This window comes from Gorilla gorilla, chromosome 3 (assembly GCF_029281585.2).
Source record: "Gorilla gorilla gorilla isolate KB3781 chromosome 3, NHGRI_mGorGor1-v2.1_pri, whole genome shotgun sequence".
NCBI lineage: Eukaryota > Metazoa > Chordata > Mammalia > Primates > Hominidae > Gorilla > Gorilla gorilla.
In genome coordinates, this window is record NC_073227.2 from 102719149 (window position 1) to 102743660 (window position 24512).

The 24512-nt window shown below is 42.8% G+C and overlaps 1 protein-coding gene across 2 annotated transcripts in view; it reads left to right on the forward strand.

Annotated features, from left to right (window-relative positions):
* ENOPH1 (enolase-phosphatase 1) overlaps positions 1–24512 on the forward strand; it is a 30228-nt gene that overhangs the window by 842 nt on the left and 4874 nt on the right. For both annotated transcript variants that reach the window (XM_004038893.5, XM_063705368.1), the window contains exons 2-4: positions 16496–16597; positions 19282–19484; positions 22956–23088. In XM_004038893.5, the coding sequence (XP_004038941.1) occupies positions 16496–16597; positions 19282–19484; positions 22956–23088 (438 nt within the window). The remainder of the gene's footprint in view (positions 1–16495; positions 16598–19281; positions 19485–22955; positions 23089–24512) is intronic.

Genomic DNA, 24512 nt, shown 5'->3' on the forward strand with positions numbered 1-24512 from the left:
TGGGTGGGAAGGGATGGAAGTTGACGCTAAAAATCACCGAAGGGCAGGTAAGCCGGGGCGGGGTGTGACGGTGCGGGCCTCGCCACCCGGCAGGTGTGCACCCGGTCGCTTCCGCAGGTGAGCGCAGCCTTTCTGCTCCGTCGGGCCTGGTGTGGCAGCGGCAGCGATTTAATGGTCCTTAAAGCTTCCGATCTCAAAATGGAAAGACTGAAGTGTCAAGATGACTTTTCAGGTGCCCCTGGTGTCGGGCAATCAAGGTTCCTCTTCGCCCCTTCCCACTCTTGCTGTTAGTGGCCAAACTGCACACTGTATTATTTTACCCTGTTAGGCTCTGTGGTCCATAGCGCTGATTTTTTGAGCTATAGGACACGTCTAGATTCCGTTCACTTTCCTCAGAAAACCACAGAAGCTTGAAGCTCTTACCCAGAGCATTCCTTCTAGGATGTCACTGTGAACCAGCACTTGTCTGCACCTCAGCTTGCAACTTAGCGGATTCCTTCTTTATTCTTTGTCTGTTAGAATAAGCAAATATGAAATGTTACTTTAATTTTTGAAAGAATTCCTCGGGCCTTGTCTTTTTATTTGGCTCCCTGAGGTTTAAGAATTCATTGCAGATACAAGTACTTTTTAGAGGTGCTTGCATGCACAATAATAGTCGAGATATACAAAGTATATTACCAAGTAGGAAAAATCCATCTTCCAAGAAACTGAGCAGCTTGGGTTTTAAATTCTATTTTAGTTTCCATTTTTTAAAAAAATTATCTGTGAATAAGGCTTTTTTTTTTTTTTCTTTGAGAGTCTCACTCTGTTGCCCAGGCTGGAGTGGAGTGGAGTGGTGCAATCACAGCTCACTGCAGCCTCGACCTCCTTGGGCTTAGGGCATCCTCCTGCCCCAGCCTCTCGAGTAGTTGGGACTGAAGGGAGAGCCACCATGCCTGGCTAATTTTTGTATTTTTTGTAGAGACCGGGTTTCGCCATGTTGCCCAGGCTAGTCTGGAATTCTTGGCCTCCCAAAGTGCTGAGATTACAGGCATGAGCCAAGGCGCCTGGCCTGAATGAGTTTCTTGATGTAGGTTATAATATAAAATCCATGTACACTTTTAGGACACCAAACATAACAACCTTTAAAATTCTTTTAGAAGAATCACAGTACCTTGACATCTTAGCATAGGTTCAGAAGAAATCGAGTTTAGCATTTTCTCCACGGTTTTTGTTTTTGTTTTGAGGTGGAGTCTCGCTCCGTTGCCCAGGCTGGAGTGCAGTGGTGTGAGCTCAGCTCACTGCAACCTCTGCCTCCCAGCTTCAAGCGATTCTTCTGTCTCAGCCTCTCCGGTAGCTGGGATTACAGACATGTGCCACCACACCCAGCTAATTTTTGTATTTTTAGTAGAAGAGGGTTTCACCAGGCTGGTCTCAAACTCCTGACCTCAAGTGATCCACCCACCTCAGCCTCCCAAAGTGCTGGAATTACAGGCGTGAACCGTGGCGCCCGGCCTCTTCCCCACGTTTTGTTTTGTTTTGTTTTGTTTGAGACAGAGTCTTGTTCTGTCTCCCAGGCTGGAATACAGTGGTGCAACCTCCGCTTCCGGGGTTCAAGCGATTCTGGTGCCTCAGCCTTCCGAGTAGCTGAGATTACAGACGCGCACCACCACGCCCGGCTAATTTTTGTATTTTTAGTTGACCAGGCTGGTCTGACCTCAGGTAATCCTCCCGTGTCGGCCTCCCAAAGTGCTGAGATTACAGGCGCGAGCCACCGCGCCTGACCTTCCCCCACGTTTTTAATCACACCAGAGACCTCTGCGGAAAATTTCAGGACAAATACTGATGATTGATTAATTTCCTTTTTTTTAGATTGTGACAGAGTAACCGCTTTCTTGGTTTTCAGAGAAAAAAGGAGTCCTCATTTTTGTAATTTATAGTTAACAGCTCACTCGTTCCACTCTGGCTCTCTCTTGCTTTCTGCGGTCATCAGGAGACCAAGGATAAGGACAGGAGAGGTAGTGATGTGGCATTAGATCATTAGATACTACCGTTTTCTGAAGGTAGATTTAGGGAGTAAGAAACCTCATACAAAATCAATTTTGCAACAAAACATAATACCCCTCCCCCACCTTTTTCCCCAAGTGTGTCTTCTGCTAGATGACATTATGAGCCACTTCTTGGAATCTTTGTGTCTGTGGCAGACTTATTCTGAAATCCGAAAATAAAAATGTCTTAGTTGCCTAAATAAATTTTTCTGAGTTTGACGCTAGGCAATGTGCAATTTCAATGCAGGCTGCAAAAGAATGATTTAGGGATCTTGTTTAAAGGATAATTTCTTGTGCCCTGTCCTATAATAATATCTATTGTTATTAATATTGTTAATCTATTATACTCTAATCTATTATTATAATTTGTTAGACATGAATTTATCAAAACCATTGTTCCTAAAAGTATGTTTAAAAGAAAGTTAGGTCTGTGTGGATGTTTATGGTAATTATGTAAAAAAGGATTCCATTAAATGCACTTTTGGGAAATGCTAGTTAGAATGAGTTCAAATAGATTTCTTTATTGCATGACTTCTCAGAACCTTCGGTATCATACATATATACACACATAGACACTTTGTGAGATTTCAAGAGAGTGACATTTCACAAATCTACTTGAACAAAAAACTTTTAGTAGAGTATCTCAGTGACTAATCTTTTAAACACCTTTTAAAGAGATGCTGAGTTACATTCTTGAATCTGAGCACGGAGAGGTTGAGCATGGGAGTTGAAAGATAATCTGCTTGGAGCTTTAAAGTCAGAGTAGGTGTGTGAACTTGTAGCCCTTCCTCCTGTGGAATGATGGAAGGAAACATTGAGTACTGTATACGTGCAGTACTCAATCCTCGACTCATTCTAAAAGACCATGAGGTGTATGTACTGTCTACACTTTACTTAGGATGAAACAAAGCCTCTGAAAAGTTGAACAAGATGCCTGGGATTTGAACTCAGATTGTCTTATTCATAAAAACTCTTATTTTTTCCATTACTGCACTCAGCCTTGGAAATGGGACGCTACTGTTTGTCCTGTCTCCTTTGCTTGGTGGTTGTGTATGTTAAATGACACAGTTAGTATGAGAGTTCTTTAATCAATGTGAAGTACTGTGCTATAAAAGTATATGGTAACAGGCCAGGTACGGTGGCTCAGGCATGTAATCCCAGCACTTTGGGACGCTGAAGCAGGTGGATCTCTTGAGGTCAGGAGTTCGAGGCCAGCCTGGCCAACATGGTGAAAGCCAGTCTCTACTAAAACTACAAAAAGTAGGCCAGGCATGGTGGCTCATAATCCCAGCACTTTGGGAGGCCGAGACAGGTGGATCACCTGAGGTCAGGAGTTTGAGACCAGCCTGGTCAACATGGTGAAACCCCGTCTCTACTAAAAATACAAAAATTAGCCGGGCATGGTGGTGGGCACCTGTAATCCCAGCTACTCAGGAAGCTGAGGCAGGAGAATCACTTGAACCCGGGAGTTGGAGGTGCAGTGAGCTGAGATTGTACCACTGCCTTCCAGCCTGGGCAACAGAGGAAGACTCTGTCTCAAAAAAAAAAAAAAAAAGAAAAAAAAAAGAAATAAATAATTCAAAAATTAGCTGGGCATGGTGGCGCACACCTGTAATCCCAGCTACTGGGGAGGCTGAGGTGGGAGAATCGCTTGAACCTGGGAGGCGGAGGTTGCAGTGAGCCGAGATCGTGCCAGTGCACTCCAACCTGGGTGACAGAGCGAGACTCTGTCTTAAAAAAAAAAAAAAAAAGTATATGGTAACAAATTTCAGTTTATAGCATGTCTTTGTGTCTTGCCTGAGGATCATCAAAATTTGTTGGGAGTAGAGCTGCAGCAGAGCCCAGTTTTCCTTAGATGTTCCCACCGCATCTAAATCCACCGCCACCATCCCTGCACTTTACCACAGGACACATATCTCTGGTGTTTGTTCTTTTTTGTTTTTGTTTTTCTGAAGCAGGGTCAGGCTGTGTCACCCAGGCTGGAGTACAGTGGCACGATCACAGCTCACCGCAAGCTCGACCTCCCAGGCTTAAGCAATCCTCCTACCTCAGTCTCCTGAGTAGCTGGGACCACGAGTGTGCGCCACCATGCCTAGCTAGCTTATTTTTATTTTTTATAGAGACGGGGTTTCACAGTGTTGCCCAGGCTGTTCTCAAACTCCTGGACTCAAACAGTCCTCCCATCATGGCTTCCCAGAGTGCTGGGATTATAGGCATGTGCCACCATGTCCAGCTAATTTTTAAAATTTTTTGCAGAGATGGGGTCTCACTGGGTTGTCCAGGCTGGTAAAGCATTTTTAGAAATAGTGAATTCATTCTTGATTATTTAACAGTCCTCTTTATGTCCTCTTATAATGTATTTTAGAAGATAATAATTGGGGAGTGTTGCAGTTAACATCTTTCTTATGAAAACTGTTATATTAAATTATGGTCTTTCTAGGAATAGAGCTTTAAAGTCTGATAGTTATCTCCCAACTTTGGTTAAACATACATTTGATAAGTAGTATTACTTCTATTATTGCCAGCATTGAGAAGTGTAGGATGCGCACTCTGCCTGCACAATGAAACAGCTAGAAGACAGCCTACAAGGGATGGCACACTGGAAGCATTCTTCTACCTGTGCTATTTATTATTGACACCAGTAACTGTAATAGGGTCTCTTTCCCTATCTTCACTCAGTCTATGGATTTAGGCTTTTTCATCCGCAAGGATGGGCTACTAGGATATGCTTTGTTTATAAAGGTGGTGATGAAGGTTAAATAAGATGGAATGCAAAAGCCTTTGAAAATTACGAAGTCCTATAGAAACACTGATTATAATGCAGGAAGTGTCAGACTGGAGGAAATAGAAAGTGCTTATGAAGGAAGGATTGATAAGGAAAAGAGGGAGCTTACATTTCCTGAAACCCACCATGCTCCCAGTTACGCCTACCATGGTTACTCCCAGTGACTTCTGCTCCTTATTGCCCTACCCAGAAATATGTTAAAAATAAGACGCAGGATATTGTTGATCTCTAAGAATTTGCGGAAACACTGGAATGGCAGATAAGTAGTTGTTGATGGGTTGGTAAACAACTGCCCCCCATTCCCCAAACTTTTCTACTGCTTAGGGCAGTGTTTCCCAGCTACATTCATGGTAGTACGTGAGAGGATTTTTGTTGACTCAGCTTGAAACAAGGTGAGGAGTCTTTGGAGAATCACTGTCTTGCGTATATCAAGAGGTGGATGGAGGCTAGCCTTAGCCTTGGTGGCTCACACCTGTAATCCTAGCACTTTGGAAGGCCAAGGTGAGAGGATTGCTTGAGCCTAGGAGTTCAAGACCAGCCTGCGCAATGTAGCATGACCTCGTCTCTACTAAAAATAAAAAAAGTTAGCCAGGTGTAGTGGCACGTGCCTGTGATCCCAGCTACTCAGGAGGCTGAGGTAGAAGGATCATTTGAGCCCAGGAGGTCAAGGCTGCAGTAAGCCATGATCGTGCCACTGCAGTCCAGCCTGGATGACAAAGCAAGACCCTGTCTCAAAAAAAAAAAAAAAATGGTGGATAGAAAGCACCTCTGGCCTCTGGGAGGAAGCTGTCCCACCTAGCTGGGAGGGACCTCACCTAGGATTCAGGAGACCTGGGCTGCCTACCACATGAGCCTTAGACAATCTGCTCACCCAGCCACCTGTTAGTTCCCTAAAGCTGGGACTGTCATGTTCATCCTGCTCTCACACAGAATATGTCGTTGTCGTCATCATCATCATCATCCTATCGTTGTTGGAACCCAAAGAATCTGCATTAAGTAAATAATTCAGTATGGGCATGGTGGCTCACCCCTGTAATCCGAACACTTTGGGAGGCAAAGGTTGGAGGATCACTTGAGGCTAGGAGTTTGAGACCAGCCTGGGCAACATAGCAAGACCCTGTCTTAAAAAAAAATTATAAAAAAGAAAGCACCTCTCACTTTGATTTCTGGTTCCTTATTTTTCTAGAACCTTCAGTATTGTGGCATTAGCATAATCTTTCCAGCCTAATCAATCCTTCTTTCCTTTCCCTCACATTTAATTGAATACCTGTCATGTTCCAGGATATGGTAGGGATCCAGAGTCCTTAAGACCCAGCTGTCACCCTCAGGTTCCTCAGGGAACCTAGAAAGGAAGACAGTTACATAAATAGGTTGCCTTTGCATAATCAAAGTCCTCTGTAGTCTCTCACTGGCTGTGAGATGAGAGTTCAACAAACTGGGTTTTCCAACTTTCTATCCCTCTCTTCCTTTACACTTTACATAGCTGAACATGCACATTCCAATCATGCCCTTTCTTGCTGCCACCATTCTTCCAGCTTGGAATGTCATACCTTTTCCTCTCCAAGTGTGGGTCCCATGCACTCATTAACTTAAAAAAAAAAATTACTTATTGTGCTAAGCTGTGGGAATATGGAAGTAAGAGCTACCTCTTCTTGTAAAGGACCTATTTAAGCAGGAATTGCAAAGTCCTTTCTCTTCGTCCTCTGCACTCATTGTCAGTACCATGTGTAGTATTTGCTACTGGAGCCAAAAGCTGACTTGTGATGTTGAATGTGTGTCCTCTTTTTCAAGCTGTGTGGAAGGCTCCTCAAGGGCAGGGACCAGAGCCTCACACAGTGCTTACACATCAGGCATGCTGTACATGCTGGGTGATGGTGATATGCATTCCGGAATGGGTGTGGGAGGGACTGGGATTCAGTTTCTTCCATACTCTGCAATCCTTGCTATTTCAGATTTCCTCAAGATGGTACTCTATTATATTTGAACAATTTAACTGAAGGTGTTTCTAGAGTGGCATTAGAATTCATTGACTCAACATTTCCAAAACCTACAAGTTATAGAGGATGAAACCAGCTGATAATGGAAATTAAATGTCATAAAAGAGAAAATTTTATTAACAAAATTAAGATAAAAAGTGAAATATGTTATTTATAGAAACTTGCATCTGTTAATGTAAGACTAGAGGAAAGGTTTTTCTACCCCCCCAAATATTCTTCCTAGAAAATTAGTTCACCCTGATTATAAAATTGCAGACAAAGAAGAGTATGATATAGAGAGTGAAAGCCCTGATACGCTCCTACCATCCAGAGGTGACCATTAAGAGTTTGGTGAATATTCCTTCTGTTTTTTTCCCTAGGTACACAGTAAAGTCATACAGATCTTTGAAAGATATGTAGTCAGACTGATTGAGTAAAAGGGGTTGGGCATGGTGGCTCACACCTGTAATCCCAGCACTTTGGGAGGCCATGGCAAGGAGATTACTTGAGTCCAGGAGTTCAAGACCAGCCTGGGCAACATAGGGAGACCCCCATCTCTACAAAAAATAAAAAATTGGCTGGACATGGTGATGTGCACCTGTAATCCCAGCTACTCAGGAGGCTGAGGTGGGAGGATCACTTGAGCCCAGGAGGTAGAGACTGGTGAGGTGTGATTGTGCCACTGCACTGCATGCAGCCTGGGTGACAGAGCTGGAATGCAGTGGCGTGATCGAAAAAATAACAATTTTTAAAAGGGGCACTGATTTTAAGCTATAACACCTATATTTTAAATACGTAGGCTGGATTTTATCTTGCTCATACAGACTTTTAAAATGATACCCTGTGTTTAGCCCTGAAAAGTGCTTACTTCTTCTTTGTCTGATGGGTCTTAAAATTTTCTATCCTTGCAGCTTACCCTGTGTTACCACTCCACTAAAGAAAACAAAGTATTCTTTTTTACAATAAAAGGTTATTTTTATATGAAACTTTGAATTTCACATTTATCAACTCATTTGATTTTCAAAACTGGTTTTGTTGGAGGTGCAGGTCAGAAGAGGAGTGGAAACCAACCTGCCCTAATCCTATTGCACCCATTTTCCCATCAGCTCACTAAAGAGTCGTGTGGAAAGTTGGTAGCTTTATCCTCAGAGGCCCTCCTGGATCCTCTCTGGACCTTTCCCAGGTGACACCATTTCAGGAAAATGGGTTTCTTTTCGAAGACAGAACGTCTTTAGCGAAGACAGAACGTCTTTAGGACAGAAAGGGGTTGTTTGCCTTCTAGGTATGTGCATGAGGGGTTCATTTCTTAGCTTGATTTTCTTTCCAGTGATTCATGATGTGACCTAACAAGTTCCTTTTCTCAAGTCTAAAAAGTGTGGACCTGATACCCCTTTACTGAGTAAAGAGAAACTAAGGCATGCGGTTTGGAAACTAGTGGTAATTTCAGCATTGAGACCTTGGTGGGACTTTGGAGCTCACAATCAGACCAGTGTTTGACAGTTAAGCTTGTGTATACTTACCCCAGCTCTCTCTGGACTGGTCTCGTATGGGTCCAAGTCGTTGTAAGTTCAGGAAGGTAATTAGATCCCTTTGATGGGGGTAAAGAGTGGGATCTTCACCCCCGATCTGATACTGGGGAGATTCCAGGCATCTGACTCTATAAACTCAAAAAGAAAGACCTGATTGGTAAACTATAATCTCAGTTTGTTAATTTGTACTTAAGCTTTATGTGCCTCTGAAAAATGGAGGAAGTAGTAGCACCAATTTCACAGGGTTATTATGAAGATTAAAATGACATTATCAGTAAGTTGAGTAAATTTTGAGTGCTTGGTGGTGGCAGTGGTGAGAAGTGATTGGATCTGAATATATTTTGAAGGTAGAGCTGATGGGATTTGCTGATGGATTGGTTGGATGTGGAGTTTGAGAGAAAGAGGAGTCAAAGATGACTCTAAGGTTTTTGGCCTGAGCATCTGGAAGGATGGTTCTGTCATTTACTGTGATGTGGAGATGTAGGGGGAGGAGGAGGATTAAGGGATGGAATCAAGAGTTTGGTTTCAGATGTGTTTAGTTTGAGATACTGAATAGACATGCAAGTGGGGATATTGGGTAGGCATTTGGAAAAGGTCCAAGCTAAAGGTAAGAATTTGGGGATCATTAGTATAAATGGTATTTAAAGTCATGGAATTAGATAAGATCACAAAGGAGTGATTATAGATAGAAAAGAGAAGTGTTTGTCATAGTAAGTGCTCAGTAAATGTTGGTAGTTACTCCCATTACTACAACTACTTGAATTATTATTGCTGATACTTTATAGGAAATGTTACAGAACTACTGGGTGAACCATAATCTCTCATTTTCTTTGTATGAAACCTCTTTGGGGAATCAAAGCTATATTAGAAATTTCCATAGAGAATATGCTGTCAAGATCCAGGGAGTTAGATGATCCTAGTGAGTAGTGCTCCTTGAAGTCATTCACCGGTGAGAGCCGGATGGCTTCAGGTGTTGGGATTTGATAGGCCTGGGTTTGAGTCCTGGCTTTACTCTGCACCAGCAGCGAAACCTCTTTGAACCTCAGTGTCTTCATCTATGAAAAAGGGCTCACTTTGCAGGGATGTTAGGCAGATTCAAGGAGATGAATGTGAATGCCTTCCTTTCCCCTCCACTGTTAAGGACTAGGACTCTGGGCCAGTCAAGTTCCCTTTCTGGAACTCATTGGAGATATTCTGTTTCTTTTGTGCTGCTTCTTAAAACCTTACTCCAATTACTAGCCCTCTTGTACTGATAACAATCCCTTGTTCAGTGTGATTCATTGCACTTAATGAGATAACAGTGTATCTTTTGTTAATTATAATTTAATCTCCTTAATGGGGTTATCTTTTTTCTTATCAGCACCACATTGATTAATTCATTTTGAATGTACATGTGAAATCTGATGTTCATTCCTAAGCTTTCAGTTTTCAACCTACACCCCTTGTATGGGTCCAGCCCTGTTGACTCCCATGAAGACGAGGACAGTAGGATTTTAATTCCTGAGACCATGTGGCCCCATATGGCCCCATGTGGCAGCCAGAACACAGAAACTTCTTGATAGCTCCTACTGTGGTCTTCAGGAAGCCTATTTGAGGAGCAATTCTAATACCACAACTGCTGAAACTATCTGGCAGATGGCATGGACCACTCCAAAAAGTAGCAATTCTCATTGTTAGAAGTATTTAAACAAAGCTTGGTGTATTAGTCTGTTCTCATGCTGCTAATAAAGACATACCTGAGACTGGGTAGTTGATAAAGGAAAGAGGTATAATGGACTTACAGTTCCACATGGCTGGGGAGGCCTCACAATCATGGTGGAAGAAGAAGGAAGAGCAAAGGGATATTTTATATGGTGGCAGGCAAGAGGGCATGTTCAAGGGAGCTCCCCTTTATAAAACCATCAGATTGTCAGGTGTGGTAGCTCATGCTTGTAATCCCAGCTCTTTGGGAGGCCAAGGTGGGCAGATCACAAGGTCAGGAGATCAAGACCATCCTGTTTAACATGGTGAAACCCCGTCTCTACTAAAAATACAAAAAATTGGCCGGGTGTGTTGGCAGGCACGGTGGCGGGTGCCTGTAGTCCCAGCTACTCTGGAGGCTGAGACAGGAGAATGACGTGAACCCGGGAGGCGGAGCTTGCAGTGAGCTGAGATGGCGCCACTGCACTCCAGCCTGGGCGACAGAGCGAGACTCCATCTCAAAATAAAATAAAATAAAGTAAAATAAAATAAAACCATCAGATCTTGTGACAGTTATTTACTCCCAGCACTTTGAGAGGTTGAGATGGGAGGATCACTTAAGCCCAGGAGTTCATGACCCACCTGGGCAACATAGTGAGACTCTGTCTCTACAAAAACAACAACAACAACAACAACAACAAAAATAAATTTAAAAAACCAAAAAAGCCTAATGTATTACATTTTCCTAATACTATTATCACAGACATCTGGCAGTAAACATCTGTGGGAAAACTACATGGGAAGGCTAACTTTAACAGAGAAAGATGCTAGGTGACAAGATCATCAAAGTAAGTGACTTTGAGCCAGGGAAGAAAAGTGGCTCAGCACAAATGTGGTCTTTCTTCAGATTGATCATAGTATAGCTGATTCACTACCTGTGCCGATAAAGCTCTATTCTCTTGAAGTCACAGTGTAGTCATTCTGATTGGAATTTGGATTTTGCTGAATTCTTCAGTCATTCTGCCTCAGATAACTAGCTCTTCTTGTCCATTGCATGTAATTTCCCCTAATTTTATTCTCTGGATACAGCCTTTAATTATTTGTCTTTGTAGGGGGTGATTTTATTTAAAACACTGTCAGCAGGCCAGCTTGGTGGTGGCTCCTGTAATCCTAGCACTTTGGGAGGCCAAGATGCGGGGGATCATCAGAGGTCAGGAGTTCGAGACCAGCCTGGCCAACATGGTTAAACCCCATCTCTACTAAAAATACAAAAATCAGTTGGGCGTGGTGGCACACACCTGTAATCCCAGCTACTCAGGAGGCCGAGGCAGGAGAATTGCTTGAACTCAGGAGGTGGAGGTTGCAGTGAGCTGAGATCGCACCATTGTATTCCACCCTGGGTGACAGAGCGAGACTCTGTCTCAAAAAAACAAACAAAAAAAACACTGTCGGCAATCTATGATTTTTTTTAAACAGTTTTGCTAACTTTTAGCACTATTAAGGTTATACATTTTTATTGCAGAAAAGAGATATGCAAAAAAGTTTCTTTTAATGTCATAACCCAGAGAGAACCTTTGTAAACATTTAAGTTCATGTTCTCTCATATTTTGTTCAGTGTGTTAAATATCCCCCCATAGGATTATGCTGTACATACTGTTTGTAACCTGTTTTATTAATTATTTGTATGATGTGATTTATATTTAGGAACCATCAAGCCAGTTAATTTTGTTTGTTGTTGTTGAGACAGAGTCCTGCTCTATCGCCCAGGCTGGCGTGCAGTGGCGTGATCTTGGCTTACCGTGACCTTTTCCTCCTGGGTTCAAGCAATTCTCATGTCTGGGATTACAGGCGCGAGCCACCACACCTGGCTAAGTTTTTGTTTTTAGTAGAGAGGGGGTTTCACCATGTTGGCCAGGCTGATCTCAAACTCGTGACCTCAAGTGATCACTGGCCTTGGCCTCCCACAGTGCTGGGATTACAGGCGGAGCCACCGCACCCGGGCGTATGTCTCTATTAATGTTAGAGAATAAAAAGCAACATAAATTTATGTGGGGCCGGTCATGGTGGCTCATGCCTGTAATGCCAGCACTTTGGGAGGCCGCGATGGGATGATTGCCTGAGTCCAGGAGCTTGAGACCAGCCTGGCTAACATGGCGAAACCCCATCTCTACTAAAAATTCAAAAAATTGGCTGGGTATGGTGGCTCACGCCTGTAGTCCCAGCTACTCAGGAGGCTGAGGTGGGAGGATCACCTGAGCCCAGGAGACGAAGTTGCAGTGAGCCGAGATCATGCCACTGCACTCCCTCCAAAAAAAAAGAAAGAAATAATAGCCCACCAATGGGGGCCGGGCGCGGTGGCTCACGCTTGTAATCCTAGCACTTTGGGAGGCTGAGGCTGGCAGATCACGAGGTCAGCAGATCGAGACCATCCTGGTTAACATGGTGAAACCCCGTCTCTACTAAAAACACAAAAAATTGGCCGGGCGTGGTGGCGGGTGCCTGAAGTCCCAGCTACTCGGGAGGCTGAGGCAGGAAAATGGCGTGAACCCAGGAGGTGGAGCTTGCAGTGAGCCGAGATCGTGCCACTGCCCTCCAGCCTGGGACAGAGTGAGACTCCAGTCTCAAAAAAAAAAAAGGAAATAATAGCCCACAATATTGCTTTTGTGTTGTTTAATTTGTTTTCTAAAAAATACTAAGTTCTCAAGTACTATAAATCATTTGCATTGTATAGTTCCCTTGGAGGGCTTTTATTTTATTTATTATTTATTATTTTTATTTTTTTTTGAGACAGAGTCTCCCTGTGTCACAGGCTGGAGTACAGTGGTGTGATCTCAGCTCACTACAACTTCTACTTCCGGGTTCAAGCGCTTCTCCTGCCTCAGTCTCCCAAGTAGCAGGGATTACAGGCTGGCACCACCACATCCAAATAATTTTTGTATTTTTAGTAGAAACAGGGTTTCACCATGTTGGCCAGGCTGGTCTCGAACTCCTGACTTCAAGTGATCCACCTGCCTCGGCCTCCCAAAGTGCTGGGATTACAGGCGTGGGCCACGGCGCCCGGCCAGAAAGCTTTTAAAGTAGTTTCTTTATGTAGCTGTACTCTCAGCACTATTCTTTTTTTTTTTGGAGATGGAGTCTCACTCTCTCACCTAGGCTGCAGTGCAGTGGCACAATCTCGGCTCACTACAACCTCCGCCTCCCGGGTTCAAGCATTTCTCTTGCCTCAGCCTCCGGAGTAGCTGGGACTATAGGCGACCACCACCACGCCCCGACTAATTTTTGTTTTTTTAGTAGAGACGGGGTTTCACTATGTTGGCCTGGCCTCTCAGCACAGTTTTTGGGAGGTACCTTTTATTACCCGTTTTCTTCAAAGGAGATGAATAAATATTGTAACAACTGTTTGATTTTTATTAATTCTATGACCTTTTCATTAAAACAACCATGTGACCATAAAGCATATCCATATTTGAACTTCTAAACATTTACAAGGCAACTTTTTAACTTAGGTCTTCGAAATTTCATGGCTCTTTCAGTAAGCGATCACTGAGCTTTGCAGAGTAATATAAATTGCTGCTTGCACAGTATCCTCTGTAACATCTAGTGGAATTTAATCATATTCCCCTACAAGGCAAATAACTCTAGTTCTATAGCCTTTTGTTGTATGTACTGGTAAATCATAACAACTCCCTAAGTGCCTGGTGGACTGAAAATATTTGCACATTTATTTGTAGAATCCTGAGTTTATTGTAGCATATTTGTCATACTATAGTATTCTGAAATTATCTGTAAGTGGATTATAACTGAAGTTAAAACATTTATTGTCAATGGGTACTGTGATTTATGCCTGTAATCCCAGCACTTTAGGAGGCTGAGGTGGGATGATTGCTTAAGCTCAGGAGTTCAAGACCAGCCTGAGCAACATAGCGAGATCTTGTCTTTACAAAACATTTTTTAAAAAATTAGCAAGGCTAATTACAGGTGGTGCACACCTGTAATCCCATCTACTCAGGAGGATGAGGTGGGACGATCTCTTGAGTCCAGGAGTTCAAGACAGGAGTGAGCTGTAATTGTCACCACTGCATTCCAGCCTGAGCGACAGATCAAGACTCTGTCTCAAAAAAAAAAAAAAAATTCTTATAATGTATGATAGTACATGCCAGGCTATTTAATAAGCAACTTGAAGGCATTGTAGTTGTCTTACAGATATTCTCAATAAGTATGTTGAAAGATTGGATAAAATTTTCACAATTTAGTTGATTATTCCATGTACATACTTTTATGCAGTAACACTTTTGCACTAAAATAGTACCGTCTGCTAACATGTTGACTGTAAATCATTTGTTTTTTTGTTTGTTTTTTGAGTAGGAGTCTCGCTTTGTTACCCAGGCTGGAGTGCAGTGGTGCAATCACAGCTCACTGCAGCCTCAGCCTCCTGGGGTCAAGTAATTTTCCTATCTCAGCCCCTCCAAGTAGCTGGGACCACAGATGTGCATCACCATGCCCAGCTAGCTTTTTAATTTTTTCTGGAGACAGGGTCAGGCTGGTCTTGAACTCCTGGGTTCAAGTGATCTTACTGCCTTGGCCTCCCAAAATGCTGGGATTACAGGCATGAGCCACCATGCCCAGCAGCAAATAATATTTATAGTCCAGATGTTATACCAAATTCTAGCCTCATTGTCTAGCTTTTGTGATGACTTAGTACAGTGGCACATTTTATAGATGAGGAGAGGGGCATATTGGATGATCAGGAACTCTAGTCTCCAACTTCTAAAGCTGTTCTCGAACATTCAATATTGTTTGAAACCTTGCACCTTTTATTTCCTTGAGTTCTCTGAGAAGAACGGCTTCATAACTCCAGTGTCCTGCTCTCTGTAGGCCCTCAGGAAAGTTGAATGAATAAGTTGGTTGTGCTTGTGATTTATCCTCTGGAAACTTCTCTGCTATTATTTATCATGAAATTTGGGTAATCCTTGCTCAGTTTAACTGCATGTGCTGGAGAATATGTTAAGAATATATTGCCAGGCACAGTGACTCACGCCTGTAATCCCAGCACTTTGGGAGGCTGAGGCCGGTGGATCATTTGAGGTCAGGAGTTCAAGACCAGCCTGGCCAACATGGTGAAACCCTGTGTCTACTAAAAATACAAAAATTAGCCAGGTGTGGTGGCAGGTGCCTGTAATCCCAGCTACTTGGGAGGCTGAGGCAGGACAATCTCTTGAACTCGGGAGGCGGAGGGAGGTTGCAGTGAGCCAAGATCTGCAGTGAGCCGAGATCTCACCACTGCACTCCAGCCTGGGCAATAAAGCAAGACTCCATCTCAAAAAAAAAAAAGAACATATTAAGTGGTAAGATGCCAGGTGCTTTCCATTAGACAGTGCAATCCTCCGATGACTTTGCCTCGTGTTAGTCCTATGTAGCAAATGAGAAAACTGTGGCTTAGGAGCATAAGTTATTTGAACACAGCTAGTAAAAAGCGGAGGTAGAAGCCTGACTGGGAAAGAAATTCCTAATGCATGGATTACTGACAGGTTATTTATTACTGAATTGTTTTGCATATCACTTTTTTTTTTTTTTTTTTTGAGACAGAATCTTATTCTGTCCCCCAGGCTGGAATACAATGGTGGGATCTCAGCTCACTGCAACCTCTGCCTCCCAGGTTCAAGCGATTCTCCTGCCTCAGCCTCCCGAGTACCTGAGATTACAGGCGCCCGCCACCACACCTGGCTAATTTTTGTATTTTTAGTAGAGACAGGGTTTCACCATGTTGGCCAGGCTGGTCTCAAACTCCTGACCTCAGGTGATCTGCCTGCCTCGGCCTCCCAAAGTGCTAGGATTACAAGTGTGAGCCACCATGCCCAGCCGCATATCACTTTCTTATAGGATGCTCCAAAGGTAGTCTAGTTACCAAGAAAGAGTCATGGTGATCAAGTTTGTTTTGTTTTTTTTTTAAATACTTGTCATGTATGGACACCATTCTTTTCAGCAGATTATTTGAGTGATATGTACAATAATGTGGTATGCATGGGGGATAAAGCTGTGAGCAAGACACACTTAATCCATATCCTCAAGGACCTTTGGTCTGGCCATCTAGTTCTGTAGTTGGGAGACTTTTTCTGTGAAGGACCAGACAGTGAATATTTTAGGCTTTGCAGGCCCTATGGTCTTGGTTGCAAATACTGAATTCTGCCATTGTGATGCAAAAGTAGCCACAGACATTATTTAAATAAATGAGTGTGGCTATGTTCCAATAAAACTTCATTTACAAAAATAGGCGGTGGACTTGATTTGGCCTGCAGGTTGTAGTCTGCCGACTCTTGGTCTAGTTTATTTGTTTCTTGGCCTCTGTCTCTCTTTCTTGCTCATATTCACAGCAGCAATTTTCATAAAGAGTTCCATTGATTTATTTGTTACAGTTATGTAGGTAAGTTTGTGGAAGAACTGGATCTTGTACAACTGATAAAAGCTAACTCTTGTATTTTCTTTTACTCTTTTATCCAGGACATTTTATTTCCTTACATCGAAGAAAATGTTAAAGAGTATCTGCAGACACATTGGGAAGAAGAGGAGTGCCAGCAGGATGTCAGTCTTTTGAGGAAACAGGTTGGGACATTTCTGTCTTAAATTCCCAAGTGTCTTAGAAATGAGGGTACCTGGAGATTTAGGACATGCTCTGAGCATTTTGTAAAATAAGTGCCCTGGTTTGATAGGGGATGGAAGTTGCGGTGACTTAGTGAGTTGCCTGCTTAGGAATTCACAGTACATAATTAAAGGCTGGATCATGTCAGTTTGTTGTTTCTGGAGTTGCTCTTTGGTTTTTTTGTTTTTTTTTTTTTTGAGATGGAGTCTTGCTTGGCTGCCCAGGCTGGAGTGTGGTGGTGTGATCTTAGCTCACTGCAACCTCTGCTTACTGGGTTCAGGCGATTCTCCTGCCTCAGCCTCCCGAGTAGCTGGGACTACAGGCACCTGCCACCATGCCCAGCTAATTTTTTGTATTTTTAGTGGAGATTGGGTTTTACCGCATTGGACAGGCTGGTCTAGAACTCCTGATTTCAAGTGATCTACCCTCCTCGGCCTCCCAAAGTGCTGGGATTACAGGCATGAGCTTACCACCCCCAGCCCACCCAGAAAGGGCTTAAGTTTGCAAATATATGATATTGTTAGGCAATTTAAATAGCTCTAGAAAAAGGCAACTCTAGGCTGGGCACGGTGGCTCACACCTGTAATCTCAGCACTTTGGGAGGCCGAGGTGGGTGGATCACTCGAGGTCAGGAGTTTGAGACCAGCCTGGCCAAAATGGTGAAACGCTACCTCTACTAAAAGTACAAAAAATTAGCCGGACATGGTGGCGGGCACCTGTAGTCACAACTCCTTGGGAGGCTGAGGCAGGAGAATTGCTTGAACGTGGGAGGTGAAGGTTGTAGTGAGCCGAGATGGCGCCACTGCACTCTAGCCTGGGCTACAGAGCAAGACTCCTTCTCAAAAAAAAAAAAGTCCTTTCTGGGTAGAATGCAAAAGGTTTTGAGCAGTCTCTACATTTTTTATTAACGTCTCTATATTAGTCTGTTCTCACATTGCTGTAAAGAAATACCTGAGAGTGGGTAATTTTTAAGAAAAGAGGTTTAATTGGCTCACAGGTCTACAGGCTATACAGGAAACATAGCGGCACCTGCTTCTGGGGAGACCTCAGGAAACTTCTAATCATGATGGAAGGCAAAGTGGGAGCAGGCGTCTCACATGGTGAAAGTCAGGAGCAAGAGAGTGGGGAGGGGAGGTGCTACACACTTTAAAACAACCAGAACTCATTATTGCGAGGACAGCATCAAGGGAGATGGTGCTAAATAAACCATTCACGAGAAGTCTATCCCCGCGATCCAGTCACCTCCCACTAGGCCTCACCTCCAGCATTGAGGATTACATTTCAATGTGCAATTTGGGTGGGGACACACATCCAAGCTATGTCATTCTCCATATGACAGTACTTCATCATTTTGCACTCCCTCCTTCCTTACTGCAAGCCCCTGCTGCCCCCTCTGCAGTGCTCCTGGGTCCTCACACTCACACTCCCCTTCCAGACTCCTCACCCCAGCTCACTCTGGCCCAGCCCTCATACCTCCTTTGGTCTCCTGTGCTTTGTTCTACCCTCTTCTCCCCACCAGTCATCAGTCTGTCTTTTCCTTCCACACTGTGTGCTATGGAACTCCTGCTCTGTTGTTTTTCTTGTTAAAATTGTTTCAGTGGCAAAGATCTTACATGGTCTGCAGAGCTAACTCACTGGCAGTTATTTTCTAGTTCTATATTGGATACTGTGGAATGCTCTCTGTAGATGTTTTACTGTTAGGAATTAGGATTCAAAATGTAGTTATGTCCTTTGGGCATGGAATATTTGGGATTTTAATTTTCTGGATAACTCAGGGTTAATCTGAAATACAGTGAGTCCTTACTTAATGTTTTTAGGTTCTTGGAAACTGACTAAGTGAAATGACACTTAAATTTCAATTTTCAATTTTAAACCAACTATAACAAAACCAATTTTTTCTCCACATAAATGTTATAACAAAATGATGTTGAAGGAAATGACATTATTTGAGAAGGTCATGTCACTTGAAGTCACAGTTTCCAAGAACCTTTCAATGATGTTAAATGAGGACTTACTTTACTTTCCTCCCTTACCTTTTTTTTGTTGTCAAAACCTTGTTGAAACATACATACATAGTCCCCCATTATTGTATATAAATATGTACACATGTATCTTTAGAAATTGGACTGCTTTGTCACAAGGTCATTGTTCTAAGTGGCTACTAGGATTTTTGCAAGATGTGGGAGATTATAGGAGACTGAATGTGAACCAACCTCATTACTTCACTAGCTTCTTTTTGCTGAATTCCAGGCGTAAACTAATTTATGAGATTTTCTTTGTTTCTTTCTCCATTAGTTATAGTACAGAGAAAATGATCAGATTGAGTTAAAGTCCTGGTTTGTTGATCCCAGTAGTGAATCAACAAATCAAATCTTAATTCTATCATTATGTGCTCTCTCTTCTCATATACAACATGCGTCTCAGTTTAAATTTCAGCTTTTAGCAAAAGGAAAGGTAATGTAAATTTATTAATCCAGGTTCTTTTAGGAATCATTTATATCAGCTCCAAAGTATATGATGTTTCAATTTGCAGCCATACTAGGGCTAATGATGGAGACAGTTGTTCTGCTGGGTTTTTGGGTCTCATTTTAAATGACTGTTTTTTGAATAAGCAAAAAACAAACATCATGTTATTTCTGACTTAAAGGCTGAAGAGGACGCCCACCTGGATGGGGCTGTTCCTATCCCTGCAGCGTCTGGGAATGGAGTGGATGATCTGCAACAGATGATCCAGGCCGTGGTAGATAATGTGTGCTGGCAGATGTCCCTGGATCGAAAGACCACTGCACTCAAACAGCTGCAGGGCCACATGTGGAGGGCAGCATTCACAGCTGGGCGCATGAAAGCAGAGTATGTGCTTGAGTCAGCCTAAACATTTCACCAGTCCCAAATCCAAATATGTTTTTTCACCAGTCCTCTCTTTCCAGCGTAAGTCACAAGATTGGTAAAACAGATAAAAATCCACATTCTTTTTAGTCTAACAAGTGAGCTTTGTTTCATTTTTTCAAAACTTGGCTAAAATATTTCAGCTGACTAGATTACCTGGACCTGCCTGTCTGGTCTTGTGGGTTGATTGAAGGACTTGTCAAAGTCTCCGTTTAAAGTAGCTTCCTAGAAAATGGTGACTTCCTTGAACTAAGTCATATTTGATTCTTAGCACATGAGTGACAGCTCCGTTGGGCTGCTTCCCTGGACTGTTAATTACCTGCTTTTTGCTCTATGAGACATAGGAAATTTTGTGCCCCACCATGTTGAGGTTACTCAGAGGATGTCCGCACTACCACGTTCTTCTTTGCTCTTTTGAGCAACTTCCACAGATTCTTTGGGTCTTGGTTGTGGAGTTCCTAATAGCACTCCTGCCTGAGGAGACTTTTGAGTATTATACTTACTGAGAAATTCTTGATTGATTCAGACAGGGTCCTACTCTGTTGGCTGGAGTGCAGTGGCATGATCATGGCTCACTGCAGCCTTGACCTCTCCTAGTTCAGGTGATCCTCCCACCTCAGCCTACCGAGTAGCTGGGACTAGGCATGTGCCACCATGCCCAGCTAGTTTTTGTATTTTTAGTACAGATGGGGTTTTACCATGTTGCCCAGGCTAGTCTCAAACTTCTGGGCTTGAGCGATCTGCCTGCCTTGGACTCCCAAAATGCTGGGGTTACAGGCGTAAGCCACAATACCTGGCCTATTTTTTTTTTTTTAGAGCTGGGGTCTTGCTCTGTGATCCACACTGGAGTGCAGTGGTGCCATCATAGCTCACTGTAGCCTTCAAGTGAACCTCCCGCCTCAGCCTCCTCATTAGCTGGGACCACAGGCACGCACCACCACACCTGGCTATTCAAAAAACATTTTTGTAGAGGTGTGGTCTTGCTATGTTGTCCATACCATATTGCTGATAAATTCTTTTTGTTTGTTTGTTTCTGTTTTTGCTTTGAGACCGAGTCTTGCTCTTTGCCCAGGCTGGAGTGCAGTGGTGCAATCTCAGCTCACTGCAACTTGTACCTCCTGGGTTCAAGCGATTCTCCTGCCTCAGCCTCTGGAGTAGCCACCTGCCACTATGCTAATTTTTGTATTTTTAGTAGAGATGGGGTTTCACCATATTGGCCAGGCTGGTCTTGAACTCCTGACCTCAAGTGGTCTACCCCATCTCAGCCTCCCAAACTGCTAGGATTACAGGTATGAGCCACCCCTCCCGGCCTATTTTTGTTTTTGGAGATAGTCTCACTCTGTTGTCCAGGATGGAGTGCATTCACACAATCTCAGCTCACTGCAACCTCCGCCTCCTGGGTTCAAGCAATTCTTGTACCTCAGCCTCCCAAACAGCGGGGACTACAGGTGCGTGCCACCACACCTGGCTAATTTTTTGTATTTTAGTAGAGACAGGGTTTTATCATGTGTCCAGGCTGGTCTTAAGCTCCTGAGCTCAGGGCAGTCCACCTACCTTGGCCTCCCAAAGTGCTAGGATTACAGGCGTGAGCCACCATGCCAGGCCTGCTGAGAAATTCTTTTTTTTTTTTTTTCTGAGACGGAGTCTTGCTCTGTCACCCAGGCTGGAGTGCGGTGGCTGATCTCAGCTCGCTGCAAGCTCCGCCTCCCGGGTTCACGCCATTCTCCTGCCTCAGCCTCCCGAGTAGCTGGGACTACAGGCGTGTGCCACCACGCCCGGCTAATTTTTTGTATTTTTAGTAGAGACAGTGTTTCACCATGTTAGCCAGGATGGTCTCAATCTCCTGACCTTGTGATCCGCCCCCCTTGGCCTCCCAAAGTGCTGGGATTACAGGTGTGAGCCACTGCACCTGGGCGTGAAATTCTTAAGGATTTTAGGCCATTGCCTGCTGTAAACCCTAGGATCCAAGATTGTTTCCAGCTGCATATATTTCTTTTGTGTTTCTGTCAAATGAGATGTTGTTTCTTTATTTATGTACTTTACGAGGAGCTTCTACCTTTTAAAGGATGGACTGGAATTTCAGGATATGCCAGTGATCTGGGAATATCAGCCAGGTTCACTTTGTAAAGCACTCAAAAAAGTGGAGACAGGAGACTGTGCACCCAGTAGTTAGCCCATACTTCTCTTGGTCTTGGTTCCTTAATTATACAACTAACTGCTGAAGACAGGAAAAATCCTGTCTCCATGAGTGCAAACTAGTACTCAGAATAACATACTTATATGTGTACTGGTTTTGAATACGTTGATCTCTTTCCTTCAATTAGTGCAACATATTAAGCATGTTAATACATATAAAGTGGAAGACTCCACTGACATTTTCCAGGTAATCTTTTAGAGATGACTGGTTCTACAACCCAAGTTCTTTGTGCTTCTCTTTTCACCGTTCTCCTGTGATGTTAATTTCCTCCGTGACTATGGAAAACACTAGAATTGGTAAAAGAGACTGAGTGTCAGAAGTCAGAAAAAGACATCTTTTGCTGACTGGTTAATGTGAGTTGGTACAAGTCTCAACTGACATGTTATGTAATTTTTTCCCCATATAATAAAACATTGTTTTCTTAGTTCTCAAAAAATGCAGGCCGGGTGCAGTGGCTTACGCCTGTAGTCCCAGCACTTTGGGAGGCTGAAGTGGGGGAATCACTTGAGTCCAGGAGTTTGAGACCAGCCTGGGTGACATGGCAAAGCACCATCTCTACAAAAAATTAAAAAAAAAAAAAAAAAGCTGGGGGTGGTAGCACATGCTTGTAGTCCCAACTACCTGGGAGGCTGAGGTGGGAGGATCACTCGAGCCCAGGAGGTGGAGGTTGCAGTGAGCTGAGATCATGCCACTGCACTCCAGCCTAGGCAACAGAGCAAGACCCTGTCTCAAAAAAAAGTAATTCCATTTTCTAGCTAATCATAAGTTTATAGCTTTGAGCCTTCAAACTTTGTTTTGATTATTTTGGGTGCAGATCTTTCTAAAAGCATTTCCATGCTTTCTTAAAGCACAGTGGACATAATTTAACCTTTTCTTGTCATGAAGAACATCAAAGATTATATTATATCATTGCTGTTGTTTGCTTTTTTGAGTTCTTCGGGAATTTAAAAAACACTTTCCCATTTCATCCTTTTATCTGTAGTCCCTTTTTACTGTCACTAGTGGCTGTCTGTTCAAAACTATCCTCCTTTCCACATAGATTGTTGCTTCTAATCTGCTGTGAGCCTGGAACTCGGGCAGTACGTTTATTAGAACTGCAGGAGTTTGTAGTCTCAGGGAGCTGCTTCTCAGGTTACCATTTGGGCACAAAGAGAGAAACATATGGCATCTGTTTTGACAGGTTTTCATCTGGCTAGATGAGGTGTTCCTGTATTTTAACTTAGTGGTCTTCCCTCTAGGTTCTTTGCAGATGTAGTTCCAGCAGTCAGGAAGTGGAGAGAGGCCGGAATGAAGGTGTACATCTATTCCTCAGGGAGTGTGGAGGCACAGAAACTGTTATTTGGGCATTCTACGGAGGGAGATATTCTTGAGGTAGGTTACCTAGTTTACTTTGTTTTTTTGACGCTATCAAAGCATAAAATAATGAATCTTAATGGAAAACTAATTGGAACTAATAGAATGCTTTTTTTTTTTTTGGTTGTTTAAAATTAGGTAAGAAGAAAATAATCACTTTTAATTATATTGTATTTACAGTTTCTTCTATATAAGGTTGTTATATAAAGTTTATTCTGTGTCTTGAAAAATAAAATCAGTTAGGATGCAAAATAGGATTGTGCAGTCCAGAGAAATATATAAAGACTTTTTGAATACAGCAGAGAACAAGGTGCACTCATTTGTTTCTGGCTCTTTGAAGAAATATAGATTTCATTTAAGAAGAACCGGCATTATTATAGGAGAACCAGGCACATTTTTAAATATAATAAGGTCGTCACCTGTTGCATTTCATGTACATGAGAAAATTCTTGCTAGCCCCTCTGTGTCATCATCCCTGCGCCTCCTGGAGGATGGGGTGATCAGTGAAAGAAGTGACTACATTTAGTGTTTTAAAAAGAAGTGCTGATTAGCTGAATATAGACCAAACTTACAATAGGTAACTTGGAATATAGACTTAACTTAAAATAGGTTACTTACAATAGGTAACTTGACCAGATACTTTTTAAAAATAAATATTTACCGGCCGGGCGCAGTGGCTCACGCCTGTAATTCCAGCACTTTTGGAGGCCAAGGTGGGCAGATCATGAGGTCAGGAGATCGAGACCATCCTGGCTAACATGGTGAAATCCCGTCTCTGCTAAAAATACAAAAAAAAAAATTAGCCGGGCGTGGTGGCGGGCACCTGTAGTCCCAGCTACTCAGGAGGCTGAGGCAGGAGAATGGCTTGAACCCAGGAGGCAGAGCTTACAGTGAGCTGAGATCGTGCCACTGCACTCCAGCCTGGGCGATAGAGTGAGATTCTATCTCAAAAAAAAAAAAAATTTACTTATTTTAACTTACAATAGGTAACTTGAATATAGACTGAACTTACAATTTTAACTTCTAATAGGTAACTTGAATATAGACCAAACTTATAATAGGTTACTTACAATAGGTAACTTGGCCAGACAAGTTTTTAAAATAAATATGTATTGAGCACCTACCATGTGCAAAGAACACTTTGGCTTTGGAGGTTGTAATATTCTAATTTTAGTATTTTCCTACTTTCTGTCTTATTTTTAAATCAAATATTAATAATGAAACCCTTTAATCATTGGTGACTGTTCTCTTAATACAGATACAACTTCTTTTCTGCTCTCTCTGACAATGATGACAGGACAAAAGTACCTACTGAGTTCACTAATAAGAATTTTACTCTCTAGTTACCAAGTGAGGCAAACTGCAAGAAAAAGAAAATAAGCAAAATCAATCTTAACTTTAAAAAAAAAAAAAACTTAAAATTACTTTTTTTTTTTTTTTAC